The sequence below is a fragment of the Oculina patagonica genome, chromosome 13, assembly GCF_052425735.1.
Source record: "Oculina patagonica isolate OP01 chromosome 13, crgOcupat, whole genome shotgun sequence".
Lineage (NCBI taxonomy): Eukaryota > Metazoa > Cnidaria > Anthozoa > Scleractinia > Oculinidae > Oculina > Oculina patagonica.
This window is the reverse complement of record NC_135770.1, coordinates 548,888-567,155: the sequence shown is the minus strand read 5'-3', so window position 1 is coordinate 567,155 and position 18,268 is coordinate 548,888. Positions and strand designations below refer to the sequence as shown.

The window sequence follows — 18,268 nt, the reverse complement described above, 5'->3', positions numbered from 1 at the left end:
TGAAGCTGGTTTTCAAATTTAAAAATGATTTTCACAAAATAAAAGAACTTCAGGAACGTGATTTTTGTACACTGGTCAGTCCTACTTAATTTGTGGAATTGATTCTCAGCTCTCGCAGTAGATGTTCTACAATACACACCAAGGATTATTACAAATGTTAGCAAATGTAGTTTTGTTTTACTGGTAGGAGATATTGCAAAGGAAAATTCAATTATCTGAAGTTTGTAACATGTCTTTACCACTTCTAATTATTCAGTTTATGAGTTTCTGGTTACTTAATGTTCAATCTGTTTTCATTTCTCTGTCACCTATATTACCTTGTTGAATCCTTGGTTCAAATAAAATAAAGTTCTTGACATCAGTGGGTTATGTGAGGTTACTATTGACAGCGTATACATAGATACATGTATGTAAGAGAAATGAAGCTCCCTGACGAAGCAAAGGCAGCAGCAGTTGGGGACTCTGCAAAGATCACCTGAAGAGATCCCCCACCCTTTGTCTCATAGAGCGGTTTTCACTTGAGTATCGAAAGTAATTTGCGTTTGCATTGGTTTTGCATTACTACGCTTTGTGATTGGTTTAAAACCCTCGCGCCACTTTCTCGGCCAATCAGAAGTAAAACCAAAACCAATAATGACGCGCTCACGCACGTTTTCCCGCGCTTCGTGCCGGCTTCATGTATTTTCTTCGAGTTTTGATTGGTTTACTGGATTGTCTGTGTTCTTTGTGATTGGCTAGAGTAATTTCTTTGGTTTTGGTTTTACGACACTCAATTGAAAACTGCTCTAAAGGAAACCAAATGTTAAGCCAACCCACCCCCATTTACTCACCTACCTGACAATACATACCATCTGTGTGTATTTCCTTTCATCCAATTCTCTTTCCCAAAGAATTTACGTGATTACCACACGCTGCGAGCAGGCTCCCACGAGGGGCAAGGCGAGAAAGATTGGAGAGCGAAGCGAGCCGGGAACGACCTGGGGGAGAAAAGAACGCTCCCCCTTACCCCTCCCCTCGCCTCTTTTCTCTTCCCGCTTTCTTTTCGCCCCATCGTCGACCGGAGAGCCTGTTGACAAGCTACCTGAGCCAGAGAGTTAGCTTCAATCATCTTCGCGTGAGTAGCCGATTTCACTGTGTTAAGTTTGTTGGGAGACAGCAAGAACAACAGGGGGTGGAAAAAAAATAAGAGAGAGGGGTCCCTCCTCACGCTGCCGTAAACAACAAACGGGACGCCAGCAACAGGCTATAAAGTGTAAAGCGCAAAAGCGACCGGAAAAATACACCTGGGGTAGGGAGGGGCACGACGGAAAATCTCTTTTTGAGCTGTGCCCCTGTCACCATTTTTTCACTCGATTTTTGTGTAGTTTACAGCGTACACATGTAGTCAACGGCGGGGATATTTTTCAGGGTAAGGAAAGTCTGCTCAAAGTTTGTATTATCTATTAGAAGAGGGTGTGGCGAAAAGTGGAGAATAAGATTAATATTCATCAGTGTTCTTCCTTTTTCTGAAAATCCCGCCAAATTTACATAAGTTGCATCCCAGCCAAGCAAATGTCTGTCAAAAGTTGAAACTTTTGATTATTTTCCAAGAAAGTTTCCATTCATTTCCTTTATTCAACTTTTTCTGAAAACTTGAAGACAATGGATACTGACGACTTTCCTGGTATCTATCGTCTGACCTGGAAATTTAACTAACTAAATTTTCGTATTGGCTGTTAAAGTTTCTTTCTCCTTTTTATAACTATAAGCTGAATTACACGCTATCATTGCCTTGCTATAAAGCTTCCAAGAAGCCATCAAGGCTGTCAAGGTTAAGGTGGCACTGTGTACAGTGCCACCATATAACCATATAAGCTTCACGTGAAAGCCGCGGCATTGCTTGCTAGGTGTGGCACTGCACAGGCGTTTCTCTGTAATAAATGTCATTTCAGTTTAAAGAAAACCACAGTATTGTTTGATGGTTTCCTTTACAGCTTGTCTCACTTCCCTGATTCGCCAACAATACAGAACAGGGTTCAGCGTTGAATTGAAGAAAATTAAAGTCGCAGTGAATCCTTCCGCCACAGGAAATGCGTCCCCAGTTACAGCCTGCAACCCCGAAACTACGCTATACGGTAGATAACACGCTAGCAATGTTAAGTGAACCCAAAGCGCGCTTGAAACTGTTTTCTTGTATCGTTCAATGTGTAGGGGACAGCTTTCATTTGATTCACTTGGCTGTCCTTGAAACTCAATGGGCTGAACGTTGATGTGTCGCAGGGCACTGAAATGGTAGCAACACATGCAACAAAGCGCGCTTGAAGCTGTTTTCCTGTTCTGCTTGACCCTTACTATTACAGAGCTTCCATAAGGTTGTCCTTGCGAGTGAGTGGCCTGAACTTTCAGTTTTTTGAAACGAAGAATGCAGTAAATTTTCGTATAGCAAAATGTCGACACAACCACGCAAAGAAAAATACCCGTAAAGCAAACACTGTAAAAGATCAATTTGTTCGATAACAAGTTTGTGAACCCATTGGCGATAGTTAACACCCAAATGAAAGCCACGAAAGCGCGGACCCGTCCAATGGTCACAGTTTGCCTGTATTGTACTCCAAGCGACAGAGCTAGCAATCGATCCACGCTAATAATGGTTAGAACGAACAGGGACACTCCGCTTAAAATTGAACTTGTGACAAAACTTGAAACAAAGGTAACTCGATAGATGCGCAAACTTTCAGTGAGAATGGAAATCGTGTGAAGAGCTGTTATTGGCTGAGAAATGAGACCAACACAGAGATCAGTGAACGCCAGAGAGCGGAGTAAGAGTCTTGATGGCGGATGAAGCAAAGATTCTTTTCGAAGAGCGAGCACGATCAAAAGATTTCCTACAGACGCAGTAATAGATAAAAGAATATTTAAACACGCCAGAGCGATAAAGGAGTTAAAATCGTACGTCGAACTTTTGCTTTCAAACCAAGTTTCCCTTGGTTTTCCGCTGTCACCATCCGCCATCTTCAAAACAAATTGTCACTTGCCTTGTTTGAGGAAGTTCCTTCTCTTATGTTCAGGAGCTTTTATGCTAACAATGCAGAGAAAACAACTGAATTTCGTGGCAGGTGGTGGAATTATTTGTTTTTTCTTTAAGAAAACAAAGTCTGTCAGGGATACGAGAAACAAATGCATTAACTCAGGATACCTTGATGCGAAGTTTTGTTTGTTCCGTTCAATCCTCCAACTTGTCGAAGTGGGTTGTCTTATTAGAGGAAGACGATTTTTTGTGAGGTTTTCTCTCATTCTTATGATTGTCGTAATTTAACACATTGCATAAAAGAAATATTTAACACATTAAATAAAGGATGTTGTTGTCGTAATTAACACATTGAAATAGACACCTGACTATGTTAAACTTGAGGAAGCTAACAGGCAAAAAGTGCCCGGTTTATCGAGGCGGAAAGCCGTCTCTTAATTTCGAAGGAAACTTTCTTTTTTATTCTTCTTGTAAGAACGTTAGGGTTAACAAAGGCCAATTTTTCAAACATGCTATGAGCGCACCCACGCTGACTAAATTTGATGATTTTTTTTCGTCACCCGCTGTGAAAACGGCAATATATGCACATAAAAAGTCCACATTTATTAAAATCCAACTTAGAGCCAAATATAAATTTGCCAAAGCAAACCGACAGCGGTGATAGACGTGTTTATGTAAAATTTGAATGCATTTTAGAGTGATAACCGTAATTCCTTTTTGCCTTTTTAAATGAAAATAACAAAAACATTGCAAAACGTTTTCCGGCCTCTAATCGTCATAAGTTCTGAAACATTCGAATTTTTCTTACAAAATGGTCGGAGGTAAGGAAAATGTTATTAACAATTGTCGGATATTACAGTTAAGGCATGGAATCAATTTGGAATTTTCCCTTTTTTCCCTCTCGCTTACATCTGCTACGCATCTGCCACGCTTTTTTAATTTCATGTCAAATAATTAGCTCTCCAAAGGCCGAATTTGTTGATAAGAGGATGCTAGTCTGTAGATGTGTGTTTATTCTTGATGTTTACATGCCGTGCAAAGACTGATCAACTGATATCAACAGGTGACAAAAACACAGAGGAACATGATTGAGAAGTATAGCCACAGGCATAAAAGAAACAAAAGGACGTCTGTCTTCACGCGCTCAATTTTTCTTCCGCTCAAGTTGACCAGGAGCATTCCATTCTGATGACGTAGCTCTACAGAGATCCGTGTCGTGTCTCTGATTGGTTGTTGCTCGGTTTTGAAATTTTCGCGTGCAAGTAACAACCAATCAGAAACACGACACGGATCTCTGTAGAGCTACGTCATCAATATGGAATTTTTCAGGACAAAACACATACGTCTCTCAAGCGAGGAAATAATTGTGAGCGTTCAAAGAAATAAAAGTCTTTTGTTTACATCATCAAATTGTACGAAACTAACATTACTGTAAGTACTCGTAAAAAAAAAGTCACAAGTCACGAGTAAGTGAGAAGGTGAGAAGGGGCCACGGCCCCCAACAATTTTGATGTGCTTCTTTGCACAGCGGTCACATGCTTAAGTGTAGAGTTCAGAAGTTCAGTGTTCAGCCATGTCAGTTTCGCTTCGATCAAGATGTAAGAAAAATCAAACTGGTTTCAAGCAATATCTAAGTTGGATGATACCCGAGTCATCAACCGATGGGAATGGGCAATGAAGAACAGATGAATTACTGATTTAGCAACAAGCGGCGAAGCAGAGAAGTATAGTTCAAGCACAAGAGCTACATTTTCATGTACTACCTTGCGATGTAACCGAGATCTCAGCTATTCGTAATCGTTGATGCAAACTTTATTTTATCATCTTGAGCACCTGGTCTTACAAATAGACAATAATTCTCTATACTCATTCAATACATTACAAACATAAATACTAATTTAAGAGAAATCCAATATTTCCCCTGTTCTACTTTTATGTGTCCTTTGGTTCGGCTGCCAAGTTGCCCCTCTCCCCCTCCCCCCACCAGAAAAAAATTGCGTTGCTGCGACCCCTTGCTGACCCCTGTTGGGTGTCATCAGTTGCTCCTCGGCTCGGCCCACTCCCTCTCCGGTACTTTTTTTTCCATTTTTTTGGATTGGAAACCTAAAAAGTCTGTGTAACAAAAGGGCCATGGTTTAATTTAATCCATTGTTATGTCCTAGGGGACCAACCTTCACTATGAGAGTCGTCACTTTGAACAGTTGAATTCTGGGTTCGGAAGACTCGAAGCACTGGAGGATAAAAGAGACTCATTTCCCTGTAAATTGCCCCAGTTTGTTACAAAAGCCTATGTAGAATCCAAGAGTCTCAATCTGATCCGCCTCACAGTGATTTTTGTTTGTTTACCAAGTGATTGCCTTTCTAGGATTACACAAGGCTGTCAGTAACCTGGCGTTTCTTCATTAATGTCAGTCTGGGCTTCACTAGAAAAGCCACAGTATTCTCTGATTGTTTGTTTTACAGCTTGTCTCACTTCCCTGATTCGCCAACAATAGAGAACAGGGTTTAGCGATGAATTGAAGAATATCAAAGTTGCAGTAAATCCCTCGGCCAATGCAAAAGTCTCCCCAGTTACAGCTTTTATTCCTGAAACTATGCTGAACGGTAGATAACACGCTAGCAAAGTTAAGTGAACCCAAAGAGCGCTTGAAACTGTCTTCTTGTACCGTTCAATGTGTAGTGGAGAGCTTTCATTTGATTTTCTTTGAGAGAAAATGGCCTGGACTTTTATCTTTTGCGTACGAAGAGTGTGGCAAATTCGTCCATAGCAAAAAGTCGAAATTACCACGCAAAGTAAAATGCCCGCGAGGCAAAGTATATAGAAGTAAAATTTCTTCCCCGACAAGAGGGAGGTTCCGTTCGCGATATTCACCGCCCAGATAAATACCACGACAACGCGGACGCGTTGAATGGTCACAGTTTGTCTGTATCGTACTCCAAGCGACAGAGCTAGCAGTCGATCCACGCTTATAAAGGTTAAAATGAAGAGAGACACCCCGCTTAGAATTGCACTAATGCAATAACTTGAAACAACGGTGAATTGATAGATTTGCAAATGTTCAGTGAGAATGGAAATCGCGTGAAGAGCAGCTAATGGCTGAGTAACAAGACCAACACAGAGATCAGTAAATGTTAAACAGCGAATTAATAACCTGGATGGTGCATGAAGACAAGATCTCCTTCCAAGAGCGAGGAAGATCAAAGTATTTCCAAGAAACGCAGTAATGGCTAGTAAAATATTCAAGCACGACAGAGCGATGAAAGAGTTATAAACATACCCAAATTGCAAACTTATGCCTTTAAACGTGGTCGGCAAGGTTTCTCCTCTGGCTTCATTCATTTTCCTCAAACTGTTTAGTTTGGGGAAGTTATTTCTCTACCTTAATCTTTTTAAAACGCAAATAATATCTTGAAAGAGGTGGAATTGTTTATTTTAAAACCCACTCGGACAAATACAATACAAACATACGTTGCAAAGATGACATAAAGTTTACCTTTATGTGAGCATGTGTTTGTTTAAAAATCTACCAAATTGTCACCTTGAGGCACGAATGAAACACCTTATTGGATGAAGGCTCTTGTTTATTGCGTGATGTATTATATTGATGCAAGCAAAATATCCCGGCACCTGCCAAACTTGAGAAATAGGTTTGCAATTTCGCCAATAAAATCAGCTACTTTAAGTCATACTGATCTACCGAGGATTTGTTCTATTTATTGGATAATTTCTCTCTCTTTCTTCCTACTTTTGTGCTAAACAGCTTTCTGCTCAGTTTTCTTGGGGGGTCAGTCAAAAGCAGACAATGGTTGCTACTGGCTAATCCGTGTTTGCAGAGGTGCTGTGCATGTTAAACTCAATTGGACACCACAAAACAGCAGTATTCAGCTCAAACCAACCAGAATTCAGTAAAATTATCAAACCTTAGGTCGCCTGCTTATTTTAATTTTTATATATATTTTTTTTATTTTTGACCTTAGGTCACCTGCTTGCATTTGTATAGGGCTGTGAAAGTCTGTGAAGCATACGCTAAATTGCACAATTGCAAAACAAACAGTGTGGGGTTCTTGCGCAAAGTTAAAGCAGAAATATAGAGGACGTGATTTTCCACATTGTTCGTGAGGTCCTTTGCACCTGTCACACAAGATGCAGAACAGGGCCAAGAACAATTTAAAAGTCTTCTGCAAATCTCTGTCGATTCGCTAATGCTCACATGCTGTGGAAAGAGCAATCAAGTACACCTTAGGAAGACTCTAGGAACCTGAAAAAGTGTTCACGAAGAAGAGGGTCTGCTTACGGGAGATTAAAAATGTAGTGTTTGTATGCTGCTAGGACCATGTTTAAGTGTCTGCTTTTTATACCTAATCGTACCTTTTTGGTACACTTCGGCGGCATATCGGGCGAGTTTGGTTGAGCCATGGTTCGTATTTTGGCGAGACGCACCATGGCGAGACCAAACGAGCCTGATATGCAGCCGAAGCGTACCGAATAGGTACGATTAGGTATTTACCGTATCCAAATTCAGCCAAAAATCCGGTGATATTAATCGCTCTGTTGAATCCATTCTTGCCAGGTACGAAGTGTAAATTGGTCTTCAACACTTTTATCAAGTTCCACTTCTGACATTTTTTTTACTGTTTTGTTTAAAGTATCAATCTCTAAAATCAAAATTTAGCGAAAAATTTGGAACTGCGACTTCATTGTTTCAGTCTAAATGTTTCAGTACAGTATGGGGCCCAGTTCTCGGCCACTTTTAACGTAAACTTGTATTTCTTACCTCAGAAGAACCGCAGGAACTTGAAATTTCTCCCAGAGCTAGCTACATTATTCAGCTTTTTGGTGTAAAGCTATCGACCGGTCAAAAATTAATTTGCCCGAGCAATAATAAAAATAAAAGCTCCATTTGTGGGCCCAGTTCTCGGCCACCTTGGCCCAGTTCTCGGCCACTAAAAAGCTTGTGCGTAATTATCTGTAAAAAAAAATGCTCAATTAATTTTCACAGTCATAAAATCACTCTGTAAACTTATTTATGTTATATCGATCCCAAATTATGTTTATGAGGCTTTGTTTTACTTTAGAAAAGAAGGTTTTTAACGCGCCTAGTTGCCCATGTGCAGGTTCTGGCAAAACCGCATTGTGTGTCCAATGCATTTAGATGGTTTATTTTTGCAGTGAAAAGGTCTTGAAAAAGTTTGGTGTTGTAGAAATAATAGACAAGACAAGAGTCAGCTCAAAACTTAGAGATAAGATTGAACATTATTTTTAAAACATTTGTTTCTTTCATTCTGGCAGCAGCAGATGAAATTATATTAAAAACCAAGAGTTAAGCTGTGATAGCGAGCAGGGTGGCCGAGAACTGGCAAATACGCAAACGTCGCAAGAAAAAAATTCGAAGTAAATTAAGACCAAAAAATACAACGGTTCAACGAAAAGTTAACTAAAAGCAAAAAGTTGAATTATTCTACGTTTCACATGCCAAAAATTTGCTCGTTTGGTGGAGGCTTTCAGATAAAATACGAATTTAACTACATCCATGAATTTTAAGGAGCCGTAAACAAACAAATTTTTCGGGAAAACAAATTCACCTACCTCCGCGTAAACTCGACGTGTGAGCTTTCTATATCGAGTTGAACGATCAAACTCAAGATACTTAAAGCACATGATTCAGTCTATCGCTTGAAGGAAATAACTTTTTCTTTTAATTCAACTGGAGCGTGAAAAAACGCGTTAAACATTAAGTGGCCGAGAACTGGACCCGGCCGAGAACTGGGCTCCATACTGTACTTGTCGGCAAACAGCGCGCGGCGAGCGCGCTCAAGTTTAGTTTTGGCGAGAAAGTTTTTCTCCATTTACGACCGGTAGCATTCGGACTCGGTAGCATACGAGCATACGTAACCATTCATATCCAACAATTGTTAATAACTTTCTTCCTTACGTCTATTTTTGAACTAAGTTTGAACCTTGGAGAACTTTTGACTTTTTCAGCCGGAAAACGTTTTGCAATGTTTTTCAGCTATTTTCATTTAAAAATACAAAAAAAGAATTGCGGTAAATCACTTTGAAATACATTCAAATTCACATAACCACGTCTATCACTTCTGTCGGTGTGCTTTGCTTTGGCAAAGCTATTTTTGGCTGTAAGTTGGATATTTATAAAGGTTGATTCCTTTCTGTGCAGCCAGTGGAAAAAAAATAATTTTTTACCAAATGCAGTCTTGGGTGCGCCCATAGCATGCTTGAAAATTTGACAGAAAGAATAAAAAAGGAAGTTCCTTTCGAAACTCAAAGAGACGGCTTCCTTCCTCAATAAACCGGCCACTTTCTGTCTGTAAGCTTCCTGAAGTTTAACATAGACATGTGTCCGTCTATTTCAATGTGTTAATTTACAGCAGTTATGAGTTAGGGTGAGAATAAACCTCGCAAAAATCGTCTTTCTCGAATAAGACAACTTATTTGCAGTTTGACAAGTTACAAATTGGTGGATTTAACGGAACAAACACAACTCCCTACGTGTATGTCGGATTGTCCTGAGTTAATGCATTTGTTTGTCCTATCGCTGGCAGACTTTATTTTTTAAAAAGCTAAGGATCCCACCACCTGCCTCGAAATTCAGTTGTTTTTCCTGCATTTTTAGCATAAAAGCTCCCGACAATAAGAAAAAATAAACACCGACAATTTGTTTCAAGATGGCGGACGGACACCAGACAGTCCCCCTGACAACCTGGAGTGCTCTTTCGTGGGGGTCAATTGTCTGGTGGTTCAAAAAGTTTTCTTTCTTCAACTCCTTCTCTAAACCTCCTAAAATTCCATACAAATTCGGGTATACCTTCGCCTTAACGTTCTCACAACGACCAAGTGAGTCTTTCTCAAGAAATACAGCATAATAAATTCTCACAGAAAGGAGAAAAGGAAGTTTCCTTTAAAACTCAAAGAAACGGCTTCCTTCCTCAATAAACCAGTCACTTTCTGTCCGCCTATTTCAATGTCACTATTTCAACTAGTCACATGTGTCCGCCTATTTCAATGTGTTAATGTACAGCAATTACGAGTTAGGATGAGAGTAAACCTCGCAAAAATCGTCTTTCTCCAATAAGACAACTTATTCACACTTCGACAAGTTACAAATTGGTGGATTGCACGGAACAAACACAACTTTGCATCAAGGCATCCTGAGTTAATGCCCCAGGGGAGGGGGGGGTACTCCGACTTGTAAATGACGGGGATGATCGAATGAAGGCAAAACTCAGGACCCAAAAAAATCCTTAAGTCTTCCGACATTACCCAAAAAATCCCGGGAACAAAAATAGCCCCTAAAAAAATCCCTTGTCAAATTACCCCTAAATTGCCAGGAGGGGCAATAACGCTCGCGTTTGATTATTCATCATACCATAAATACGCCAAGGCCGTGCCAAAGCACTTTAGTTTGTTTTTAATACCCCCCCAAAAGCCCTTTTTTGAATCAAGTCACCCCAAAAAATACTTGCCAAATCTTCCTGCCCAAAAAGTCCCAGAATCGAAAATTTCAAACCCCAAAAAATCCTTCGATCATCCCCGTCATTTACAAGCCGGAGTACCCCCCTGGGGTTAATGCATTTGCTTGTCGTATCGCTGGCAGACTTTACTTTTTTTAAATGCATTATCCCACCACCTGCCTCGAAATCCAGTTGTCCTTTCTGTATTTTCAGCATAAAACTCCCGACAATAAGAGAAGAAACTATACCTGCGACAATTTGTTTCGAAGATGGCAGATGGCGACAGCGAAAAAGCTAAGGGAAACGTTGTTTGAAAGGAAAAGTTCCACGTACGATTTTAACTCCTTTATCGCTCTGGCGTGCTTGAATATTCTTTTAGCAATTACTGCGACTGTAGGGAATCTTTTGATCGTGCTCGCTCTTCGAAAGGAATCTTTGCTTCATCCGCCATCAAGACTCTTACTCCGCTCTCTGGCGTTCACTGATCTCTGTATTGGTCGTCATTTCTGAGCTAGCAACAGCTCTTCACATGATTTCCATTCTCACTGAAAGTCTTGCACATCGTATCGAGTTACTTTTATTTTAAGTTACATTACAAGTTCAATTTTAAGCGGAGTGTCCCTGTTCATTCTAACCTTTCATAAGCTTGGATCGATTGCTAGCTCTGTCTCTTGGAGTACGATACCGACAAACTGTGACCATTTGGACGGGTCCGCGCTTTCGTGGCTTTCAGTTGGGTGTTAAACATCGCCGATGGGTTCACGAACTTGGTACCAAACAAATTGATCTTCTACAGTGTTTGTTTTTACGCGGGGTATTTTTCTTTGCGTGGTAACGTCGACTTTTTGCTACACGAAAATTTACTACATTCTCCGTTTGCGCCAAATAAAGGTTCAGACCACTCACTCGCAATGACAACCTAATGGTAGTTCTGTAATAGTCATGAGTCAAGCGGGACAGGAAAACAGCTTCAAGCGCGCTTTGTTTTACGTTTCGCCACCATTTTAGTGCCCTGCGACACATGAGTGACGTTCAGCCCAGTGAGTCTCAAGGACGTAAGCCAAGTGAGGCAAATGAGAGTTCTCTACTTCATATCGAACGTTACAAGAAGACAGTTTCAAGCGCGCTTTGGGTTCACTTAACATTGCTAGCGTGTTATCTACCGTTTAGCAATCTTCCGCATTTAGCTTACTGGGTGACTTTTCCCATTAGCGGTTTGATTCACTGCACTTTATTAACTTCAATTCATCGATGAACCCTGTTCTATATTGTAGGAGAATCAAAAAAGTAAAGCAAGCTGTAAAGCAAACTATCATACTATACTGCGGCCTTTCGAGTGAGCTTAAATTGCTAGAAAATATGCTGGGGCAGAGTACATGAATTCTCAAGATATAATATACTAAATAACACATAATCTATCAGTAAAAAAATCGCTAACTGGCAGGTAGGCAGACCAGTTGGCTATCTACAAGCATTGACAGAGAGATTTCCGAACATCGGGATAATCCGAGAACTAACATCAGATAGTGGTCATGAACGGGACCTCATTTACTCTGGGATCTCCATTAGCGGATTTTCATTAATTAACGGCAGCTCATAATCACTTGGTTTCACGCAGCAGTTACAACAGCGAGTAGAGATTTTGTTAGTGAAGATACGGATCAAAATTTCAGTTTGGCGAACAAAACACATTATTGTCCCCACAGGGCGTTCACCCAGAAGGCGAAAGCCCGAGGAGGCAATCATTGAAGATTGCGCGTGAAAAAGGAAGTAAAGGTATATAGGTGTACTAACACTCAGAATAAACAATACCAGATAAAATCTCGATTTGCCTAAACAGGGCCGCACGGAATCTTTGGGTAATGATGACGTTTCATCACTGAACGCCCTCAAGTATTTGTTGGGTAATGATGACGTAGAAACAAAAACGGGCTGGAAATCTGGGGCTGTGAGGTTAACAGAAATTGCAGATTAACATTTACACGAGTAGGCAGAGTTTATCTCTAGACTTTGACGAATAGAGAAATTCTAATTGAGTGTCGAAAGTAATTCGCGTTTGCATTGGTTTTGCATTACTACGCTTTGTGATTGGTTTAAAACCCTCGCACCACTTTCTCGGAAGTAAAACCAAAACAAATCATGACTCACTCGCGCACGTTTTCCCGCGCTTCGTGCCGGCTACATCTATTTGTCTTCGAGTTTTGATTGGTTCACTGGATTGTCTGTGTTCTTTGTGATTGGCTAGAGTGGTTACTTTGGTTTTGGTTTTAAGGCACTCAATTGAAAACTGCTCTAAAAGGGCTCGATAACAAGGTCTCAAAGACGAAAGATATAGAATGTTTTTCCAAGAACGAGTACGAACATACTACAAATTTACGGCATCTGAATAAACAATAATCTGTGGTATTGGCTTTCCGGAAAATCTGCCCGCTGCCTGCGTGCTAGGTGCAAACATGGAGACTGAGGGAAGAGAAATAACTTGCAACGCGCGCAAAAAGCGATTTTTACCACTAGGAAATTTTTACAAGCGACATTCGACAAGTTCTCAGAATTTCAGTCAAAATTACTTACGAAACACTTGGTAAAGTTTGTCTTTGCGAGCTTCTCTTGACAAGACTACATTCACTAGAAGAACAAATATTTTGAGGAACACGAATGAAATTCAACTTTATAAGGGTTCGTAAACAGAAATGGAAAACAAGTAACATGATTAAACTGTCCGTGAAGATAGTTAGTAAAAATTGAAATTGGCAAACGTTTCATTGCTTCAGTAAGTTAGGTCAGAAACGAAACAACTCATGTATGTTACATCATAATGGCAACAAATATATATTGGGTTCAGTTTTCGCATGTTTGAGAGAATTATTAACGGATTTGTTTATGTCATCCGCTTAAGCCTTCAGCTTTACAAACCTCTGCCTTGATAATTCTCACTTTCTTGTATTCTTAAACCTTATCATCTTGTTTTGAACTAAGACTAAACTTTGTTAATTTTTCAACGATTTAAGCCCGAAAATATTATTCCAGTATATGTCATCAGTTGTGTTAAGCGCAAATTTCTCTCTTTTTGAGCATACCCATTTCTTAAAAACAAACAATCCAACCTCCTTTTTAAAAATTGTTTGTTTTCTGTTTTACGAATAAATAAAATGAAAATTTTTCAAATTAAAAGAGCGACATTTTTTCTTGAAGATGGCGGATGGCGACAACAGAGACACGCGGCCAACCTTGTTTAACACCATTAGTTTGGGTTACGTTTATAACTCCTTTATTGCTCTGGCGTTCTTGAATATTTTACTCTCCATTTCTGCGACTTTATTGAATCTTTTGATCGTGCTCGCTCTTCGAAAGGAGTCTTTGCTTCATCCGCCATCAAGACTCTTACTTCGTTGTTTGTCGTTCACAGATCTCTGTGTTGGTCTTATATCTCAGCCATTAGCTGCCCTTCACGCGATTTCCATTCTCACTAAACATTTGCGCATCTACCGATTTACCGTTGTATCAACTTACATCACAAGCGTGATTTTAAGCGGGGTGTCTCTCTTCATTCTAACATTTATAAGCGTGGATAGATTGCTAGCTCTGTCGCTTGGAGTACGATACCGACAAACTGTGACCACTGGACGAGTCCGCGCTTTCGTGATTTTTAGCTGGGCTGTGACTGTCGCGAATGGGTTCGCGAGCTTTTTGCCGGGGAACAAATTTGTTTTCTACATTGTGTGCGTCACTGGCATTTTACTTTGCGTGGTAATTTCGACTTTTTGCTACACGAAAATTTACTATCTCCTTTGTCAGCAAGGAAAGAAAGTTCGAGCTTCTGGTTCTCAACAACAACCTAGCACTTGCCCTGTAGAATTCAGTCAATTCAATATCGAACGACGCGGGCACAAGAAGACAGCTTCAAGAACGCTGCGTTTTATGTGTTTTCGCAAAAATGTGCAACACATAGATGTCCAGCCCATTGAATTTCAAGAAAAATCAAATGAAAGCTGCCCACTACACATCGAACGGTACAAGAAGACAGTTTCAAGCGCGCTTTGGGTTCACTTAACATTGCTTGCGTGTTATCTACCGTATAGCATAGTTTCAGGAATGAAAGCTACAACTGGGGAGACTTTTGCAGTTGCTGAAGGATTCACTGCGACTTTGATTTTCTTGAATTCATCGCTGAACCCTGTTCTGTATTGTTGGCGAATCAGGGAAGTGAGACAAGCTGTAAAAGAAGCAATCAGGCAATACTGTGGCTTTTCAAGTGAAGCTTAGAGAGGAATGTCTATCTACAGTGCCACCTAAATCTTGAAATCTTCGCGAATGCGTTCATTTCGTTTGCAGACCACGACTTCACCCGACACTAATGAACAAAAATTATCCGCCCAGTCAATATTTTGATATTTACCTCACGACTGCTCAAGATTAGCCAATGACAAAATTTTGCAGTTCCGTCAGTTGTCAGTTTGTATAATATGCGGTAGAAAATTCAATTAAAATTTTGGTCTGTTTTGTTAGCTGTCAGTCTTGTGTTCTAAATAAAGGTGAAGACGTAAATTTTCAATTACACGAAAAGTAATTTTTCAGTTGTCAGTATTTATTGTGAGGTAAACACAACTTTTTAGTTGAAACTTTGAGCATTTATGTATTATTGCAATTTTTTAACAAAATAAAATAAACCCATGGGCCTTCGCATTTAGTGTGAGAAATTCCATTTATTCTGGTGGGGAAATCTGACTTTTTACAGTTAAAAAGATCCCAATTCTTACTGAATACATTTTCGGGGTGTGACCGAAAAAGCTTCTCAAGTCAAATGACACCTGAAAATTTTGTTACAGGAAATTTTAGTTTGGTATAACTCAGTTTCAGTGCAAAGGCAATACAGTCTCAAACTGCGACGCTAAATTTCTGCGATTTTAATTCGTAGATAAGTTTTCGAAAAGGAGTCACTTAGACTGAGGTAATTTTCGCGATTTTATCTTGATAAAAGACTTTGAACGAGAGAAGCTATACGAAAAAAATTGTTTTTAATTAGTTTTTTCATGGAGTAGTACGCAAGTTTAAAAGTCGTTTACAGGTGGACGCTGAAAGATATATTACAGGAACTTAATGCTAATGAGGAAAAAGCGACGAAGAGATTATTTAATGATGTCAGTATTTAAGAGAATTTGGAATTAAAACGTTTAAATTGCTTTTATAAACTTGACATTTATTTCCATTTAATTTTGTCTGCGTCTTTATTTTGCGTCAATCAGATTTTCGCATTTTTCACTCATGAACATTTGATGTCGCGCAAATTTCCTGTAAGGCTAATACAAACTGACAAAAGAACAAAATGTCTACTGAAAAATTCCCCTTTAACCACGCAAGAGGAACTAAAAACCGCAAAATCACCAAATTTTAATAAAGTGACAAATTATGTCCCTAGTCCATTGTTCACGCCGACAAACGCCAACACTCTACTTAACAAGCAACTTTCATTTATAGCGTGCAATAAAATAATTATTATTCGCACGTCAGGGTTTTAAATTTAATTATCAAGCACCTGTTCTTCGGACTAAGTGAAATTTCTATATGCTGAGCAACTGATCGCGACAGTAAACAAACTATTTTTTGAAGCTCTTTCAGGAAGTGTTAGTTTGGATAAAACGAAACAGAACTTTGACAAACTAGCGACAATGTTTCTTCAAAATGGTCAACAGTGAAGACGAACAAACTCCGCCACCGTTGTTTGAAAAGATGAGTTTTGGCTACGTTTCAAACTCCTTCATCGCCTTGTCGTTTTTGAACACTTTGCTTGTAATAACCACGACTCTGGGAAATGTTTTAATAGTGCTCGCTCTTCGAAAGAAGTCTTCTATTTATCCGCCATCAAGACTCTTACTCCGCTCTCTGGCGTTTACTGATCTTTGTGTTGGTCTCATTTCTCAGCCATTAGCTGCCCTTCATGCGATTTCTATACTAACTAAACATTTGCGCATCCATCTTTTCACCGTTGTATCAAGTTATGCAACCAGTGCAGTTTTAAGCGGAGTGTCTCTCTTCATTTTAACTTTTATAAGCGTGGATCGACTGCTGGCTCTGTCGCTTGGAGTACGATACAGACAAACTGTGACCATTGAACGAGTGCGCGCTTTCGTGATCTTCAGCTGGGTGTTAAGTATCGCGAATGGAGTTGCGCTTCTTTTATGGAACAAATTTATTTTTTATATCGTGTGTGTCACGGCGATTTTTCTTTGCGTGGCTACGTCGACTTTTTGCTACACAAAAATTTACTATATCCTTCGACTGCAACAAATAAAGGTTCATGTCATTGGCCTTCAACGCCAACCAAGCGAAAGCTCCTCAATAAATCTCAGACGGTACAAAAAGACAGTTTCAAGCGCGCTTTGGGTTCACTTTACACTGCTAGCGTGTTATCTACCGTTTAGCGTAGTTTCAGGAATGAAGGCTATAACTGGGGAGACTTTTGCAGTTGCCGAGGGATTTACTGCTACTCTAGTCTTCTTTAATTCATCGCTGAACCCTGTTCTATATTGTTGGCGGATTGGGGAAGTGAGGCAAGCTGTAAAAGAAACCATCAGAGAATACTTTGGTTTCCCAAGTGAAGCTTAGAGTGACATTAATAAAGACATGTGTGTGTACAGCGCTACCTTAACCTGGCGGCAAAGCATGTTGACTTGAAAAATTTAGGTAATATTAGTACTTTCAAGAAATTTGGTAAACGCCTTTATTTTCAGCTAATTTAATTCAACCGGATCGGTTTCAAAATTGAGAACTAAGCTTAAAGTTATGTTTGCAATATACTAAAGATAAACAGCGCCACCTTAAAGTACTGTGCTTTCGTTTGAATGGCCACGCACTAGGGTTTCATTCACAGACATAACAGGTAAAACCACCTATAGCTCTTATTTGGATAGTCACACACTAGGGTTTTATCCACAGACTTAAAAGTAAGAACCACCTTGTGCAGAATAATAAACAGCACCACATGAAAGTACTGCTCAATAGCTTTCATTTGAATGGCCACGCACTAGGGTTTCATTTACAGACGTAACAGATAAAACCACCTATAGCTCTTATTTGGATAGTCACACACTAGGGTTTTATCCACAGACTTAAAAGTTAGAACTACCTTGTACTGCATAATAAACAGCACCACATGAAAGTACTGCTCAATAGCTTTCATTTCAATGGCCACGCACTAGCGTTTCATTCACAGTTAAAAGCTAGAAGACTCCACCTTGAATAGCATAAAAAGCAGAATAAAAACTGCTCGATAGCTTTCACCTGAATGGTCACACACTGCGCTTTTTAAGCTTGAATCTTCTTCTCTATAACGAAATTTTATTTGAATAGTCACATGCTATAGAGTTTCATCCACAAACTGAAAAAACATGTTTACTGTAAAAAGCGATTAGAGTCCACTCTTTTGTTGTAACGGCAGTGTTTAATCATTTTAATTTACATCTGCATTCAAACTTTTCATTAACCCACCAAAAAACTTGTTATAGTTTACGAATAGTAAAATAAATCATACTGATTTTGACATTTTTGCACGGAATAACTCTTTTTCCAGTATTCAGTACGTTTTATTAAGCCGTCAGCAAACCACACCTAGAGACAATACGATTACACAACAAGAAACTATCACCAATTGAAATTACAGTAACAGTGTCATAGATTACAAGATGACTGATCGGGGTAACTTATGAGCTCAATATCTTTACAATTTTATACAATTTTTTTCATCTAAATTTTAATATATTTCTCAAACCGCAGTGAAAAACTTCAGGGTGTCAT

At 39.5% G+C, this 18,268-nt stretch overlaps 4 protein-coding genes and 1 pseudogene across 4 annotated transcripts; 3 read left to right on the top strand and 2 right to left on the bottom strand.

Moving 5' to 3' along the window:
• Positions 1 to 1,216: 1,216 nt before the first annotated feature.
• Positions 1,217 to 3,004, bottom strand: LOC144635295 (5-hydroxytryptamine receptor 1B-like). The gene has a single exon (XM_078494405.1). The coding sequence runs from the start codon at positions 2,989 to 2,991 to the stop codon at positions 1,933 to 1,935; it is 1,059 nt and encodes a 352-aa protein (XP_078350531.1). The 5' UTR covers positions 2,992 to 3,004; the 3' UTR covers positions 1,217 to 1,932.
• Positions 3,005 to 5,009: 2,005 nt separating this feature from the next.
• LOC144636637 (histamine H2 receptor-like) lies at positions 5,010 to 6,347 on the bottom strand. Its single transcript, XM_078495825.1, has one exon. It carries the CDS (start codon positions 6,345 to 6,347, stop codon positions 5,388 to 5,390), a length of 960 nt encoding a protein of 319 aa, XP_078351951.1. The 3' UTR covers positions 5,010 to 5,387.
• Positions 6,348 to 10,753: 4,406 nt separating this feature from the next.
• On the top strand, positions 10,754 to 11,857 carry LOC144635648 (uncharacterized; annotated as a pseudogene).
• Positions 11,858 to 12,823: 966 nt separating this feature from the next.
• LOC144635294 (5-hydroxytryptamine receptor 1B-like) lies at positions 12,824 to 15,472 on the top strand. Its single transcript, XM_078494404.1, has one exon. It carries the CDS (start codon positions 13,670 to 13,672, stop codon positions 14,738 to 14,740), a length of 1,071 nt encoding a protein of 356 aa, XP_078350530.1. The 5' UTR covers positions 12,824 to 13,669; the 3' UTR covers positions 14,741 to 15,472.
• A 587-nt stretch (positions 15,473 to 16,059) lies between these two features.
• On the top strand, positions 16,060 to 17,920 carry LOC144635155 (putative G-protein coupled receptor 45). Its single transcript, XM_078494213.1, has one exon. The coding sequence runs from the start codon at positions 16,157 to 16,159 to the stop codon at positions 17,078 to 17,080; it is 924 nt and encodes a 307-aa protein (XP_078350339.1). The 5' UTR covers positions 16,060 to 16,156; the 3' UTR covers positions 17,081 to 17,920.
• Positions 17,921 to 18,268: the final 348 nt, after the last annotated feature.